The sequence below is a fragment of the Sturnira hondurensis genome, unplaced genomic scaffold, assembly GCF_014824575.4.
Source record: "Sturnira hondurensis isolate 20B ecotype Veracruz unplaced genomic scaffold, ASM1482457v3 Scaffold0019910, whole genome shotgun sequence".
In the NCBI taxonomy this organism is placed as follows: Eukaryota; Metazoa; Chordata; class Mammalia; order Chiroptera; family Phyllostomidae; genus Sturnira; species Sturnira hondurensis.
This window is the reverse complement of record NW_028092541.1, coordinates 1,185,563-1,204,634: the sequence shown is the minus strand read 5'-3', so window position 1 is coordinate 1,204,634 and position 19,072 is coordinate 1,185,563. Positions and strand designations below refer to the sequence as shown.

General features: G+C 33.2%; 1 protein-coding gene across 2 annotated transcripts in view; it reads right to left on the bottom strand.

Moving 5' to 3' along the window:
- Nucleotides 1-8,783: 8,783 nt before the first annotated feature.
- Nucleotides 8,784-19,072, bottom strand: part of RASSF9 (Ras association domain family member 9) — a 33,908-nt gene continuing 23,619 nt past the window's right edge. For both annotated transcript variants that reach the window (XM_037028448.1, XM_037028449.1), the window contains one exon: nt 8,784-11,227. In XM_037028448.1, the coding sequence (XP_036884343.1) occupies nt 9,970-11,227 (1,258 nt within the window). In that variant the 3' untranslated portion in view covers nt 8,784-9,969. The remainder of the gene's footprint in view (nt 11,228-19,072) is intronic.

Here is a 19,072-nt window from a genome sequence, read left to right as displayed (position 1 = left end):
TTGCTATAACTTGATTCCTTAATATAATTAAATTAAATATTGCTGAAAATATTTTTCTCCTGAAAGTCAGTCAGATGTTTTTGACAAATTGTCACTTGGTAACTAAGAGACAGGCTTCGCAACACATAACTTACTCACTCTAACAACATCTCTTAACTGAAAATTCTGTCATCTATTCTGAGACTCTAGGCAATTTTACTGCCTTTATTTGCATTGTCTGTTCTGTGAATAAGCAACTCCTTCATAATGTGTTTCAATGATAAAATATAGTGCAACTTTATCTTGACTTAACTGGGTTTTATAAAAGATTTTTTAAAGATTTTATTTATTTATTTTTAGAGAGAGGAGGAAAGAGGGAGCAAGAGAGGCAGAGAAACATCGCTTTGATAAGCATTGATTGGTTGTTTCTCGTATGTGCCCTAACTGGGACTGAATCTGCCACCCAGATATGTGCCTTGACCCGGAGTAGAACTGGTGACCTTTTGCTTTTTGGGACAACGCCCAACCAACTGAGCCATACCAGTCTGGGCAGCTTTTGTAAACCTTTTGATTGTTGCCTCAAATTAAGTATAAACACACAGTCATCCTCCAAGGAAAAATGCACGCACTTCTTGTAAAACTTGTATTAAATACCTTATTTCAGAACTTATTCATGTCCTCTTTTCTCCACATGTACATTTTTAATTTTAATTCTGGATTATAGTAAAATATGTTAAGTCAATTTTTATGATGTACTACAAATTGTATATGTCTCCAGCTAAAATGGCAATGAGATGAATAGATAGACACTCTATAAATAATCCCATGACACTGAAAATAAACACTACAGCATAAGTTACTTTTAAACCTAGTGAGCATCTAAATGTTTTAACTTAAATAGAATAATCTATGCTTCTTTTACTATCATCAGCATATAAAAAATAATAAATTCAAGAAAGTATTGTGGTAGTAACAGTTGCCATGATAATAAAAACCTGCTGTATTCCAGATGCAATGCTAGGTATTTTTTATGCTACGTTGCTTATCCTTAAAGTATTTCAAAAAGTCAGATATTATTATCTTAGTTTTTCAGTTGGGGAAACTCAGGAAGAGAATGCTTTAAAAATTTGACTAAATTCTTAGAGGTAACACAGGCTGGAATTCAAATTTGAACTAAATCCATCTGGCTTCTTGAATGAGAACTGTCTTGGCTATTTTGTAGAAGAAATCACATTTAACTTGAGCCAAGAAAACACAACACTTTTGGACAGTTCATCATTCTTAATATGCAAGCATGTAATGGCACATTTGAGGAAAAGAAGGTAACATCAAAACATCTGCAGTACCCCTATGGCCACACTAGTCCCCGTAACAGCCTGATTTCTTCTATCATTTTCACCTCAAATTAAGCGCTATCTAAAGAGAGGACAATAAACCTCTAGTCCTTGGTTAGGAGTCTTTGGAGTTGCCTTTTAATAAGTTTCTGTTTCCAGATTGCCTTTGGCTTTGGCCCCTAGAACTGTTTATGTCTTCTCTTGGTCTCCTTGAGAATGCTTGCTCTTCACACACACCCTTTCAGGTTTGCTTAGTAAAGGCTGCAGTTGCTCCCCAGCTCTGCTAGAATTAGTAAGCCACACTTGAATGCCACTGCCTTAACAACATTTGGGTAGCTATTTAAAAGCACAAAAGCTGGGGCCACACTCCAGACTTCTTCAATCAAACTTTCCAGAGTAAAGTCCAAGAATCTGGATATTTAACAAATACTTTCTGTGATTCTGTCATGGAGACAGGTTTTGGTAATTACCACAGAAAGACTCAAGGCTCAGGGTGGCCTGAAAGTAAAATCACCAACCCAGGGCGTTCTCCTCTTTAGTCTGTGCTGTTTCGTAATCACCATTCCCAGGCAGCAGTACCATGCCCGATCCCTAATAAAGCTGCTCCTTCTCTCAGTAGGTGGCATTTGTGCATTCTATAGTCATTTGGAAGATGAGCTCAGAAAATGATGTGGTCGGTGGATGCTGAAAAATGATAGTTAGCCCTCCTGTCCATCTTTGAGCTTTATCCCCCTCAGAAAATTCAGGGATTTTTGTTTGTTTGTTTGTTTGTTTTTGTCAGTGTTCTCTACTTGAAAAGCAGAAAAAGCATTAACAGTCATTATGTGAAACACTTGCCCCTTGCTAGAGGAGCATGACTCATGAGAATTTCACATACCTAAAATATAATGCTAAGAAACATTTCAAAATCTTAATTTCAGTTTGGAAAAGGTATAAAGCTCTCTACTCTCTTGTTTGGGAATGATAAATGCTACTTAGAGTTAAAAAACACTTACAATAGGGTTTGGAAAGGTAAAACCTTATATTGAACATGTATCTGTATGAGTACAGTAAATTTGTGCTGGGTGACAGATAATGATTATATATATTTTTCCAAGATACTTAAATAATAATTAAAAATAATTATTTACAGAAAGGGAAACAGGTAGTGTTTATTTTTAAGATAGTATATAAGCATACTTTACCTTAAGAATAGAAGCTTCACTTTTTTATTATTTACATTTAGACAACTATGCTTATATTCTGGCAGATGTACAAGACCTTTAGTTATATGTCTAAGTTTATTAATGTTTCTGGCAAAAACTAGGTGCAAATCTCTGTTAGATACGAGGGAGATATAAAAATAACAAAGACAGGTTACTTTCATTCCCACCTCTATTTCTAGCATAGTTTTTCTGTTCTGGAAACATAATGTTTTTTTTTCCTGGCCATATATTGTTTAACTAATATAACCATGACTCATTTTTCTACCAAGGCCCATACTAATAACTCTACAGCCTTGCCTAACTAATTTAGAAATAAATAAGAGGTAAATGTTCAGAGAGGCAGAGTTTTGAGTTTTACTTACTCTTTCAAGAGTTGTTGGACTACTTTAATTTAATTTTGTATAAACCAGAGATAAAAAGAAGAGTATAGAGCCAAGAACAATAAGCAAATATCTATATTTATTGTGCATGTACCAAATTCATTGAATGCATTACCTTATATAATCTAACCAAGTTGAAAGGACCTTAAGGAATATCACATTTGATTTTTTAACTTTTTTAAAAAATTATTTTATAACTAGGAACCTGGCTTCCTTGGACTCAAATGCTTTGCCTGCAACATTCGGGCTTAGTTCCCAGTTAGCTGATCTTGTCAGTCGTTCTTGTCACCATACATCACTCTGCAGTTGTTTGATATTCCGAAAGGTCTTGGAAGAGCCTCAGCAAGGAAATAAGACAGGTCAGAGGGATATCATATACAGGGTTATATTTAATGTGTTTAAGTTATACGTTTTTTATTTTGAAATATATATATGAAAAAATACACTATGCCCAAAATTATTACTTTAATATAAAAACTCTTAAGAAAATTATGCATTTTCATTTTATATGCATTCATTTTATGGTAGGCCCCAAGTTTCTTAAATCTTAAACATGGTTAATTTATATAGATTTCTTTCATTTTCTTTTTTTAAACTAGATTGTACAGTTGTGTGATCTTACAAGCATCAGAATTGTTTTACAAATTAGTCACATAAATAATACCTCAGAACTTACCTAATACTTCCTCAATTATTGGGCTTTCAATTGGCTGTTATAGGTAAAACTATGATAAATTCCTAAATGATTTACAGTCCTGAAATATTTTCTTGTCTTTTATTATAGGAATACTGACTAAAAGCTATGAATAATTGAGGTTGTTGGTAGAAGTACTCTCCAATGTGCTATATCAATCTCCATAAGCAAATCGAGATGAGTCTCAGGGAAGGTCATTTCTTTCACTTTATTTTCAAAATAGGAAGTCTAGTAACCTAAATGGGGGGTAGCTAGTAAGTGGTATCAGCACAAATTCTAATAACATCAAGAAGCATAAGGACCAAATGCCTGAACCCTAACACAAAAGCATCATTATGGATATATTTAATAACAGTGACAAGTAGATTTTGAATCTTTCTCGCTATTTTTTGCTTTCTTATCTGGCCATTATCTGGAACCTTGTAGCCTTATAATATTCTAACCTGACCAATGACCAAATATTAATGGACATTCTGCTTTATTTACAGTCATGATTATTGCAAATATTACCAGTCACACTTCATGGAATCTGTCTTACATTATTAGAAATGTTAGATTTCTTCACATTCAAATTTTCTTTTATTTAATATTTTCAGTCACAGAGTGTTTCCAGGAGTAAAATACATGGCCAAATCAATGAAATGGTATAGAAAGTCCAGAAATAGATCCCAGATCTATACTAAAGTTTGAGTCGCATTCAAAGGTGATATTTAAAATCAGTGGAATAAAGTTATATGAACAAGTGATGTGGGATAACCAGTAGCTATCAAAAACACAATGTCACACTACTTTTAAACACTGTAACAGAATAAATTGTTGGTAGTTCAAATGTTTAAAAGTACAATATAAAAAACTCAGTATAAAGGAGGCATGAGAGAAATTTATTTTTAAAAATAGTTATGCAGTAGATAGGCCTTTTAAAGAATGACTAAAAACAACTCTCAAGTTTTCTTAATTTTTATTTATTGATTTTTAGAAAGAAAGATTGTCATTCCACTTATTTATGCATTTATTGGTTAATTCTTGTATGTGCCTTTTCCCAAAATTGAACCCATAACCTTGTTATATTGGGAAGATGCTATAACCAATTGAGTTACTTGGCCAGGGCAACTTAAAAGTTATTAATGAAACAAATACACAAAGTCAAATTAAAACATTAAAACTAAATATTTTGCATTAAAATAAAATAAAAAGAAAACACACTGTGGGAAGGAGGAGTATATTTCCAACTCAAGTCATAAGGGGTGAATTTCGTAAGAATAATTAGAAATGTTTTTTTAAACTTTAAAACATCCATTTGACACAACATTTCTACATGTAGTAATCTAGCCTCACAGAAATACATTGATAGGATGACATTGTTCATATAGTAGATGATTGAAAAGCACATAATGTGCATCAGGAGAGGACTTGTGAAATAAGTTGATAATCTTGCAAAGCATTTCATGATGCCATCAAATAGAGTGAGAAGTCTCTATACTGACAATATAAGATTATATATATACCTGTATCTGTATAGACTATCTTCAGAACAACTCATAAATAACACTTAACACTGGATATTTCTAAGAAGGATAACTGGGTATTTTGGACATGGAGTAGAAGGGAGACTTACTTTTCATGGTATGTATTTTTTGAGTAATTTGAACCACAGTAATAATACCAATAATTTAAATATCATATGTCTGTTTTACTTAGAAATACATAAAAATGATATTATATATAAACATATGAAATGTAGGAAAAGCTGTAGTAGTCTTCTGTAAAAATATGTCTGACATTCCACTTAAGAAAAATATTTGATTTTTTATCAAAGTAATTATTCGAGTTTTCACTTTCTGATGTTAAACTTAATTATGAAACTTAAAAATTGTGATTCAGAATCCTAACAGCTATTGAAAATACAAATGAATTCTGGATTAACAAAACTATGGTCTTTCTCTCCTTACTGAGATACACTGGCTAAGAAAATAGTGTTAACTTATTTCAAAGTGTTGTCACTGAATATTACAATCTTTTTTAGATAACCTTTCAATAGTTATTTTATAATGACTTACTGAGTGAGCAAATAAGTTTCCTTATTTTTCAAATGATTTAGTTATTAAAGACAGTCAAAACTAAAGACCTATTTTTAGAAATAAGTGCGGCAGCAAAATGAATAGTAGCAGAAAAAATTTTTACACTAAAATGGATTTTACTTTAGAATGCAAGACACTAGGTCATAAAATCTGCCATCCAGCACAGTAGTCCCCTTATCCACCATTTCCCTTTCTGTAGTTTCAGCTACCCATAGTCAACTGTACCCCTAAAATATGAAAAGAAAAAATCCAGAAATGAACATTTTGTGAATTTTAAGTCATGCACAGTTCTGAGTGGTGTGACGAAATCTCTCACCGTCCTGCCCTGTCCCACCTAGGACGTGAGTCATGCCTTTGTCCAGGGCATCCATGCTGCACTCACCACCCGAGTGTTAGTCACTTAGCAGCTGCCTTGGTTATCAGATTGACTGTGTTGGTATCACAGTGCGTAAGTGCCCTCATTTTACTTAATAATTGCCCCAAGGCATTCATAAAACTTTTATTATAGTATAAAATTATAATTTTTCTGTTATTATCAGTTATTAATCTCTTCCTGTGGCCTAATCTATAAATTAAACTTTATCATAGATACATATGTTTATGAAAAATAGCATGTGTATGTATATACGTATAGGGTTCAGTACTATTAGTTGCTATATATTTATATTGTAATAAAATATCTGATCTGAAAGTGTGTGTTAGCTGACAAATTATATAATTCCAACTGATAGATAACTTTATTTTTAATATACCCAAGTAACACACCCAGAAAAAGCAAGCAATGCCACACGAAAAGGTAAAACTATTTCTTTTTTTATTCTGAATTAGTTACACTTGAAAAAATTATATATATTTTATATTTACCATGTCAGGTTTATTAAACAAATCAGCTAGTATGAAAAAATAGCCTAATATTAAAATATCTATACCTGCATTAGAAGGTTTTCCTTTTGTCATTAGAAAATATATATGTTAAATAAAACAAAAATCCTACTTTGAAATTTATAAAATGTAGCCACAGCGATATATTTTGTCATGCATAGTAAATGTTTAAATAAATATAAAAATAAATTTTAATGAATTAGAATACCTTCTACATTTTAATGAGGGGCCATATTTTTAATGAAAAAGAGAAAGTAGGCATTTCATTTTGGATATTTTAAAGTGATTTTGTGTGTCTACCACTTAAAATTCAACTCCATGAAATGTAACTTTTCTTACATGCATAAAATGCAGAGAAAAGTACTATAATTTAACTATTAAGGGGCTCTTAAAAATGACCCCTGTTTGCATTGTTTTAAACCAGTAACTGCTAATTTAAAATAAAATAAAACAAGAGATACCACATTAAAATTTTTTTTATCATATGAAGATTTAGTACCTCCTCCCCAAAATTTACAAGTAGAATTACTGCTAATGGTTTAAGTCTGCTATAATGCATATTTATATATAACATACACAAGCATCATTTACAAGGATTAAAAACCATTTTTTAAGTCACAATTTAGCAATTGTAAAATCTAAAATTTATCAATTCATTCAGTTCAAAAATTGAGGAGGGGCAAAAGGTTGATTAGAGGGACTAGGGTTAACAAGATAAAAGACAAAGTAGTAAGACAATACATTGGGGGCAGAAAGTTAAGTATATAAATAAATATAAGTTAAGCCACAATATAAATGCTCCTCTCTAAAAGTACACCTAAAATATTTGTATGCTCAGAAATAAAATGTTTGAATTGATTGAACGCAACAATATTTCATAGACGAGATATGCTACAGACTGAGAATGGGTAGAACTGCACTGTGTGGCAGAGAGAGGAAAAGAGACGTTCGAAGTGGAATGGCAGACAAGGCACAGCTGGTGAAAACCGAATTCTCGTTACAGGAAGGAAGGCTAGTAAGGTTGGTTTGCTACTTCTAGCTGCACACAGCAGTTGCAGTTAACCTGTAGGGTTTACTCAAGAATTTATAAACACTTTATTTTAAAGCTTCTATAAAGTATTAAAATATTGAAGTTTATATTAAGTTCTATATTCATGTTATTTAATATTGTTTATATTAAGAACTTAATATTATTATATTAAGTTCTATATTCAAATTCTCAGTTAATTTAATAAACACTAGTTCAGTCTCCAGAGATGAAGGCATGGTATTTTATTATTTTTATTTCTGTTAATATAATACTCTAAATTGGAAATTCACCATAGTAACTGATGACTTAATATTGTCATGAATCAAAAGCACACATTTATTTGTATAACTGAAGGAGACATGGAAATTCTAGACTGAATTTAAAACTCAATTGTACTGCATTCAGACAAGAATTTTTAACATTATTTACTGTAAAAATGTGGGAAATTTGGTTTTCAGAATACATCACTGGGATTAACTGTGTTAATCCCAAATGTTAATTCAAAGTTTCTAAAACATAATTCTCTGGTTTTATTTCTGTATCAGACCCTTTTTTTTAAATTCAGAAAGCTAAGCAAATTATATAGCAAATAAGTATTTTTAAAATTATTTTCTTATTAAAGAGTAATCCAAAGTGATTACTTTTAGTTCAGGAAAACTGATTTACAATTTGTTATTGATGATGATCTAAACTCAATTCCCCAAAGTAACAATAAATATATTGCTGAATGATTTACTAGAATGTTAGGCAAATAAATAACCCTGTTTTAGATGACTATTCAATCTCTTCAAAAATTAAAACCATGTTGGCATTATAAATACTCTTTATCACTGTACTTGTTCTGGAATGAACTTTTCTTACCAGCCAACTTCAAATAAAGCATTCAGCAATATCCTGGTGCAAGAAATAATAACATAGATGCTCCTCAAAAGTGGAATTTTAAAAATTTTCCCAAATATTGGTGAAAAGTCTGGGTGATGGAGCGGTGAAAAAATAAATTAAGAAAGTGAAATAAAAGATGGACTACACAGTAAGCATAAGACTAAAATGGAAGAAATGAAAATTCTGGGAATCTTAACCAATATTCACATATGTGTTACTCACACATAAGTAAAATAATATTTCTACCTACATGTGCACTGACATCTAAGGAAAGTGTGGGCTAAAGAAATAACTAAACTGTGGTGGCATTCACTTCGCAGTACAATGAAATTGTTTCACTGTTATTGTACCATGTGTTCACTGACCACAAGCAAGGAAATGAGAGGAAAAGGGGGAAAGACAGGAACTTCTTAACTAAAACCTAGGCAAATCCAAGCAGTCTCGCATTATAATGATTGTTAGTTAGTCAAGGCATGGTGTAAATAATCCAATTTGTTGTATATTTACTAGAATGCTTGGGGGTAGAGGATTGAGCTCATGCTTTTTTTGTTGTTGTTTGCACCGTAGACAAAGCACAACAAAGGCGATCTGAATTATAGTGCAGCAGAATAAAGTTTTCCTTGTGAGCTCCCCTCTGCGTGGTCAGATAAAATGGCCTACAGAGCTCTATTTTACCCACACAAAGGACCCTGAGTTGCATCCCTTCAACTTTTGTAGGGAGTAAACAAACAGGGCTGTGACCGGGGATTTTCTCTGTAACCCACACAGTACCTTATTCAAGCAATGAAGCTGCAAAGACCACTGGTGTGATCTGGAGACTGGCAATGTTAGCTGGAGAAAGCACATACATACAACTTCAGGATCTTTGGAAAAATCGCTGTTGCATGCAGGACTTGGCCCCTCCTCACCAATACCCCACTCTGATCCACTGCTGGTCTTTGTACACATCCCACCAACAGCCCTTCCCGCTGCTGTGATCTAGGTCTGGGAAGGCAGAGAAGTGCAGGAAGTGACAGAGATAATGTACTTTCTAAATATCAAGAGACAACCCCAAATTTCAATTAATATAGTTACAATAGAATAGCTGTCGTGTACTTTACAGATTTAAAAATTTTAATTATACAGCATTGAAAAAATATATTACAGCATATTTTATCTATTCATGTGTGCAGTTTGAATATATTGCCTGTCTAATAATAAGAATTAAAGTTTATATAAATAATTTATTTTAAATTATGGGAGATTATAACCCCACCAAATTACTTCTCTCATATACTTGCAAGCTATTTGTGTTCCATTCCTAATAAACAGTTCATCCTTTGTACTTGGAATAAGTATCACCTTGGATATCTTAGATCAAAAACAAACTTACACTTTCTCTAGTTTTTATTAACTATGGAATATTCTAGCAGGATTTACATTTTTCAGAATATAATATTTAAAATAAAGTTTCCTATTAAACAAGCATGAACCCAGGAAAGTGGGTCAGAAAGAAGCCAATCAAATTAAGTTGACAATAGCAACACGTCCCCCACGGTTGTTTCTGAGTCCTGACTGTGGTTGGAACTGATGCCAGTGTCCGAGTCTGTGTCATTTGTATATATGTTAAATACTCTTTGAGTGAAGGGAGGAACCTGCCCACTGCTGTTGGGGGCCTCAAACTCCTCCCCTCTATTCTCCTTCAGCTGGCATCCGTCGTGGCTGATATGAAGTGAACTGAACTCCTTGGCCAGGAGCTCATATTCTTTTGCTTTCATTTGAAGCAATGAGTCACTGTATTTAATCTCTTTCTGGATGCCACTCAGGTGAGAGTGGATTTTCAAACCCGCTTTCATGCTTTTCTCCAAATCACACTTAACAGTTTCTAAATTGAGGCTTTCAAGTTCACTCGCAGCTGCCCCTTCTGCATCTTCATGCATCCCACTGCAGACACTTTTTACCTCTTTTTCTATTTCAGTGGAGAGTTTGTCAATGAGCATCCTGTAATATGTTAGTCGTTCCTCCAGCTGTAGGATTCTACCGCTTTTACTTAGGTCCTCCAGAATCTGGTTTTCATCGTACTCCAAGTCTAGCTTTTGCTCAATTTCACTAAAACTGGGCATTAAATAAGCATCCTGGACATAATTTTCTCCATCATTTTCTACCCGATCGAGGTGGAACTTTGCCTCACACTTCTCAATTTCCAGATCCAGCTCTTTCATTCTCTTGACTTGCTGATGAATAGTATGGTCCTGGGAAATAATCAGATGAACTAAGGTCTCCATGGTATCTCGATCATGGGAAACTGTGTCCTGCTTAATTTTAGCCAGTTTCCGGAAAGTTTTTCTGACTATTCTTTTTTGCTTATCTGGTGGTAACGTCTTCATGTAGTTCACTGGACTGAGTTCCCATGGTTTTTCTGTGTTTTGCACTAATTTGGTTTCAGCTGTCCGCCACAAGGGAACTGGTAGAAAAGCATCCGCTTTGACCAAAACAAATTGCATATTGGGCTGCTCATCGCCCCATGCTTTCCAAAGCTTCAGGATCCTAGTCAGTGGAGGAAGAACTCGTTCCGAGCCTCTCCACTTTTCTATGATGCAGTAATCACTGGGCTTCCCCAGAAGAAATCGTTTCTCTCCATATGCAGTCTCATGCTCCTCAAGCAAAGCCTGGATGACATCAGCCGAGGTGGTGCGTTTAGTTAAACCGCAGACAATCTTCTCTTCTTGGCAAACCCAGACCACAATTTCCTTCTCTTCCGAATCCATGTCTTTAGTTGGAGATCTGAAAAAAAAAAACAAATCACATTATATTCCTGTCATCACCTGTGTAAACTCAGAAGGGTGGTTTAACTTTAATACCCTTAAACAGAGACGCATTTTGAGGTTGAGACTACATATAAGCAGAAGTTTTATTGCGAGAAAAAATTTAAAACCATGGAAAATGCCTTAATTTTCTTCTAATTTGTTATTGGGCTCTGGAAAGAGTAAATTCTTACCAAAGGCAACTGAGACTATTTTAAGTCATCTTTAGAAGTCAATGTAAGTAAGCTAAAACTGCTAGAGTTAAGACAATTATCAAAGTGGGAAAAAACCAGTGGAGATGGAATGAGGCTATTTTTGCTGGAGCCTAAGGACCAGAGAATGACTACAAACACACAGGATTGTGAACACTGATGAAATGATATTGGAGTCATAGAGTTGAAAATAGTCCACTTTTGAAACCTGTCATTCTTTCACTCAGCAAATGTTTATTGTATATCAACCATGTGCCAGACATGTCTGACAAGCTAAAGATACAACAATAAAAAAGAACATGAGGACACAAACACAAATGTCTAATTAATATAATGCCAATAGTAGTAAAATGCTAGAAAAATATTAAACTGGATAAAGGGACACTGAATGACTTGGAAAAAGAAGTGTATTTTATTTAGAGTGATTAAGAAAGACTTCTCTAAGAAGGTGACATTTGAATAGGGACGTTAGTTATGAGGAGGCAATCTGAGGCCAAAAGGAAAAAATCCCAAAGGAGTGAACAGACCACAAGGGTCGTGAAATATGTCCGAGGAACAGAAAGAGCATGGATGCAGTTGGAAGCTGAGGACAGTGAAGCTGAGGGTTGTTGCTGGTGGGAGAGAGAGGACAAGCGGCAGGTGACGATGTCCAGTAAAGAGGCACAGCTTCGCAGGCCGTGATCGAGTATCTGGATTTTGTTTTAGGTTTAGTGAGAAGTGATGGGAGAGTTTAAGCAGAGGAAGGATATAATCTAACTTATGTTTTAAGTGTGTCTGGATTCTGTTTATGGAATGGACTGTAAAAAGGGCAGAAAGTAAAGGCAGGAGGGCTCAGCTGAAAGCCTAGTGGAGAGGTCTAAGAAAAAGATGAGAATTGCCTGGACTAGGGTTTTAAGAGTAGATGTACTCAGAAGCGGTTAGAGTTGGGAACACATATATCAAGTAGTGACTTGATAGTAAATTCCTTTATGATATAGAGGAATGCAGGGGAAAAAAGTTTTTGGAAGTAAAAAAGACACAGGTGGTAAAGAAGCAAGACAATTCCGTAATTTCTAGGCTATACCTTTTGGAAAATATTTACAATCACATTTGCATCATAACTGTAAATAAAATCGACTTTGTCTTTCATAACATCTCTTTAAAATAGTGCTAAGAAACAATTGATATGAAATAATCATAATCCATGTGTTTTATGGAGGCATAAGATTTTGGAGTAGTTAATTAGACTAGTGAAAGTTAGTGTCATTTATCACTTTATTCACATAGTACCCTCAAAGTATATGCTGGAAAAAATCTCCCTGGCTTCTAGAATCATTAAATACTTAGAATTTAGCTTATAGTGTTCATGTTTTAGTAGCAATAGTGACTAACCCTATGATAATATCTTTATTTTAAGTTACTGATTGTTATGCTTTAGTTATTGATTCTCCTGAAATCATAAAGTGACTACTAACGAGGAAAGAACAAATCAGTGACACCAAATAACATAAAAATTAGATCTAGTACATTTTTTACAGATTTTATTTATTTATTTTTAGAGAGAAGGGAAGGAGAAAAAGAGGGAGAGAAATATCAATGCGTGGTTGCCTCTTGCATGCCCCCTACTGGGGACCTGGCCCACAATCCGGGCATAGGAATCAAACCAGCAACCCCATTGGTTTATAGGCTGGCACTCATTCCACTGTGCTACACCAGCCATGGCTAGATCTAGTTCTTAAAGAGTACCTGATAACCAAGAGTACCATTTAAATATTCAACTGTACTAATAAACTTTTAAAAATAATTATTCAAAAAGTCATTTTGAGTTGTGATTGCTATCTACTAAAATATTTTATATTTAATGACTCAGCATTGAATAATGTGGTATCTGATAATATTTGGCACACAATGTAATAATCTAAGCAGCAAAACAGTAGGTTATAACTTAAGATAAATTATTGTCATATTTCAATTAGTAGGAAAATGATACACAGATGCATTCTAAACAAAAACAAATATTCTCCAAGTAACTAACACTAACTACTGTCTGACTTGTGACTGACTATACAGGACAGATTACCTCTAAATTAATCCTTACCTTGATATATGATTTAACCCACAAAATAAACAAGTTTAACACAAACTTATTTCTATACTGTGTAGTTAGTTTACTTACTAAGTTGGGTAATTTGAAAAAAATTAACACATACCCAGCGCACATACAGTATGTTAAATTATAACTGATTTTCATATGAATTTTAATAAATAATGGTAAATTAACAAAATAGATGTCATAATTATTAATCTTATGAGATAATAGCATTTGCTATGATGTTAAAACTAAAGACATCTTTACTTATTTTATAGTATTTTTTAGTTTTTAAGGTAAAACTCTAAAAGAAATCCTATTGAAAAAAAGCAGCAATAAAGATTATAATAATCAATTATAAACATTTAGTATGTACCAGAACCTGTTCAAAGCTCTTATATGTATTAAGTCATTTAATCCTCACAACTCTGTGAGGTAGGTAATGACATTATTTTACAAACAAAGAAACTGAAGCAGCCCTGTCTGGTGTAGCTCAGTGGATTGAGTGTGGGCCTGTGAAGCAAAGGGTTGCCGGTTCAATTCCCAGTCAGGGCACACGTCTGGGTTGCAGGCCAGGTCCCCAGTAGGGGCCTGTGAGAGGCAACCACACATTGATGTTTCTCTCCCTCTCTTTCTCCCTCCCTTCCCCTCTCTCTAAAAATAAATAAATAAAACCTTTTCAAAATAATGACTGTTCATTACTGAATTTAGTCAATAAATCTTTCATGCCGAGTATAAGCATCATCATTTTTAAATTCTGCTTTGTAGCAGGCTTAGGAATTTGAAAACTATATTTTATTGTATTGCTCTGACTGAGTTTCCATTGATTCGACAAGTATTTGCTGAGTGCGTCCTGTGTGTCTGGCACTGTCACGGACATGTGGATGGTACAGAGACATATACAACTTAAGAGAGTGTCCTGGCCTATTGGGGGAAAGCTTGCTAGAACTGGACAGGAAGCACATTAGTGTCAATTCTAGTGCTTTTATTCCACTAGTGGTTCCCAGAAGCTATGGTGATGGTCCTCAGCATCATATCATAAAACAAGAATATTCAAATAAAAATACAGAAAAGATGTAAAATATTCATCAAAATTAAAATAATTTGACAATCTGAATACTATTTGTAGAAGTAATTGTTTTCATTTGTTCACAGACCCATGCAAATCTAGTCATCTGATAAAATAAAGAATGTAACCCTAGTACTGGGACAAAAAATGTTTCCTTCCAAATCACTGGAAATTTACTATCTAGTATAAGTAACGGCATCTACAAACACATACAAAACACAGGCTAAAACTACAAACTTAGGCAAGATGAACTGGTTTGTCATGTAGTATAATGTAACAAGCAGTTCTTACCTAATGATTCAAATCTAGTAGTCGAAATGTATAACCTCCAAATCTAATGCAGCAAAATAAAAATAAATATATACATTGCATGCCTAAGAATGCTGTTTTTGCTTTGCTTTGTTTTTGTGTGTATTTATTGGAAAAAAGTGATAAAAATTTTACTGGGTCTTAAACTTCCCAGAGTACATACTGTAACCATATAGAAATTGAAAAATCATATCTCAGTAATTCACTTGTACTTTTATTTTTATCCCAGTGGTTTAGTTCCATTTATAATCATCACTGTCAATCTAATTAGTGTTATTAAAGTTTTTTATTTTTCTTTTTAGCTCCACATACTCTGCCTTTGCTCACTAAATGTTACTTAACAGTGTAATTGTTTTCCTGTATGTCTATTGAAAGTGTTTGTTAATATTTACTGTTTCCAATTCAACAGAGTTACTTTTTATTTTAGATGGGGTTTTTTTTTGGTTTATAGCATCTTTTGATTTTTAAAACTCATGTGTGGTAGTTATTAATATCATTTCCATTTTACAGAGGAGGGGACTGAGACAAAGAGGCCTAGGTAACATGCCCAAAGTCATAAAGCTAGGAAGTAGGAATGTTCCTCCCAAGTCTGGGATTAGAGTTATTTAGTTTTACTTTTAAGACAAATACCTAAAAATAAGTTACAATAGCCATTATGACTATCCACTTAACAAATAATTCCTAACTTATGAACTGCTTTTATTTCAAAAGTGATTTTAAAATTAGTTGTTTAAAACTCAATGCATTCCCCCGTATAAAATTAATGCCCCACCTAGTTTAATCAATTAACTCCTGGTTCGAATGCTTTTAAGCAAGCCTTCTTCAACTTTGCCTTCCTCAACTTTCATTTTGGGCAGGCAATGTAAAGGCAAGTACTGAGGGAGTCCCATACATCTGACTCCACAGTGTTAAGGGAGTGGGGACTCCTTGAATGGCAGCAGATGGTAAGGGTAACATGGATGGTGGTGGTAGGATTCATTCTCTCTAGATACTCTGGTAATAGGTAACTGACAAGTGGGCTTCACCATGGGATGTAGGAATACCACAGGTATTTTCAGGCATATATAAATTACAATTTAGCTGGCTATAAAATGGGAATTTCTTGAACTGTAGGATTTACAAGTTGTGTGTTACATTACAGGGTACAAGTACAAAAAAAGTACATTAACAAGAATAAAGTGACTACTATACTCACATTTAACTCACAATTTAAATTTGGAATCAGGTTAATTTAATAAATGTTCATTCATACAATTCTCAAATAGATATGTAAGCCAGAATTTAGTCAGATTATGGCTTCAAAGTATGGTACTAGCATTCCTAATATCTTATTATCCATTAAATTTCTTGAATAAATTATGTAGACAGGGATATTTGAATCTGTTATCTACATTACAAACATATAATAATAAGGTTATTTTCTTTAAGTTACCCACTTTAGAGAGGCACAACAAGGAAAAATTAAAAATGCTTTAGCCCTGGCTGGCATAGCTCAGTGGATTGATCACAGGCTGTGAACCAAAGGGTCGCAGGTTCAATTCCCAGTCAGGGCACATGCCTGGGTTGTGGGCCAGGTCCCCAGTGCGGGGCCATGCAAGAGGCAACCACACATTGATGTTTCTCTCTCTCTCTCCCTCCCTTTCCATCTCTAAAAATAAATACAATCTTAAAAAAATACTTTAAAATGCCTTATGTAAGTTGGGTATCTCAAATTTTGCTTCTGGTTAAAACAAAAATCTGACAATGAAATAGGTGTTAAAAAGTTGAAGAAGTTATTACTGTGCTTTGACTTGATTTGAACTAGTTTGTCTATTTCAAGAGTGGTTCATAAGAAAAGAAAAAATGCCCATAATAGGTAAAATATGACTCCTGTCAATGCCTGCATGTTTTAGACAATCATTTGTTACTATAGTTGAGTGATGGGAACTGTATTAAAATAAATTTGAAACAGTATTCAACAGACTTTACTATACACTCTAAGCTTAGTATATTATACCACATCTGTAACAGTGCAGTATATATGTATGACATTTTTCATGAACATAGTATTTAAAATTAATTTAATATTTTATTAAATTTGATCATATTGATTATATCCTAAGATTCTCATGAAAATATTGTTTTCTTGCTTAGCTCACTTTTGTTTAACTTATTTTAAAAAGTTTATAATCAGAAACTATTTAAATATTATTTATATATACAGAAGAAAATTTTAAAAAATTCATACGTGCTAAGTATCTATTTTATCAAACACTTTCTTTTTTCCCTTTAAAACATTAATATGATTTATTTGTGAAGATTTGCAAAAAATATAGTAAGCAAAAATGGACTGACATTTTAAATTTATTATATTATCTTAACTATCACTAATATTCATTTTGAGTTGTGATAAATCATTTTTCTTCTAATCCTCTGTACTCTGTAACAATGCAATGGGCATATCTGACTTCCAATTCTCACAAGGTTTCTGTAAATATCAAATATCAAATAAGTAAAAGTGCTTTGAAAATTATAAAAATCAGCCTGATCCCTGGACGTGTAGCTCAGTTAAAGTGCTATCCCAGAATGCCCGGGTTGCTGGTTGGATCTCTAGTCAGGGCACACACAAGAAGCAATCAATGAGTGCTTCAGTGAGTGAAATGACAAATTGATGTTCTGTCTCTCTGTCTGACTCTCTCAAATAAATAAATAAGCAATCTAGCTAAATATGTCTTATTGACACTAATGATAAAATTACTGTTATTTAATTCAGAGCAGGGCGTAGTGTTTTTTTACTATTGTTATTCAGTAACTTTATTGAACTTTCTCTGGTAGTTAACAATATTGTTTTACAAATACTTTCCAACCTATCCCACAATATTTTTTCACCTGTTTCACAATATTTTTGCAGGTATACTTCCATTATTGACATAACTGTTGAGCTAATAAGACATATTTAAAAAACATCATTGATGTAATCTTTGGATCACAAAGGAGCTGAGAATGTTTTTAATATTACTCTGATTTATAATTTTGATATTATTAAGATTGTGCTAATGAGGCATATTGTACCAAAAAGATATATGTATATGTAGATATATGATTATTCTTCTAATTATTTCATTATTCAGTTCTGCCTATATGTAATATACTCATCAAAAATTAAGAAAATTTACATGCTGAATAAAACGCTGTAACAATGTATGTTACCCTCACAGGCACTTTTCCACATTCAGTTTGAGCTAAGAGTGAAAACCAGACCTGAGACTTTTGCATTAACTCTATTATCAATCAGAAACTTAAAAATGGTTCCCCATTGATAAATAATTTAATGCCTATAAAACAATTACATAGAATTAAGATGATTTGGCTTATAAATACAAATGAAACATTCATAAAATATTTCTTCACAAATTTCCACTGAGTAACCACTATGCACAAAGCATTAGGGAACAAGTCAGCTATTTATATTTTAAGTTTTAAAGTAAAATACTGAATATGATATTTCAATGGCAAATTTAAGATCCCATAAAATGTAAAGGATTTCGTGTAATGACAGAGATAGACAGACAATATTTGGCCATGTTTACTCAGTTGTCAAGAGGAAAAGGAAGTGAATTTCGGACACAGGAGAATGTAATGAAGGGCATCATTTCTTCACATATATACATATATAGTAGACATTAGAGTTTAATTGAAATTTAATGAATAAAATTATCAGGACAAATATCTCATATTAAACTCTAGTTTTAAACCAATGGGAATCATTAAAATGATAAATTATTAATTAATAATAATTACATTATTTTTAAATGCCTGTATATGAGCATGAGAATGTAAGCTATAGATATTTATGAAAAATGTTTGAACCTCTGAATGCATTTTTACCTTCAGAACCTATGTTATGATGCAATCTACAGATATGTATAGAAAATGTTCTAACTTTAGAATGCACTTTCCTGTAGAATTTATGATACAGTTATTTCTTAGACCAGCCTGGACAGTATGATTCTGATGCATTCTAGCTGCCATGTATAGGAATGAATTGAAGCAAAATCATTTTACTGCTTGACTCCCTGTAGGACCACATTCTAGGGCTGGAAATCAAAAGTTAGAACTTTTCAGTTCCAAGCTGTCGGTGTCACCTTTACCTGGAGACTAATGGTAGGATACGTCGGATGGAAGGGT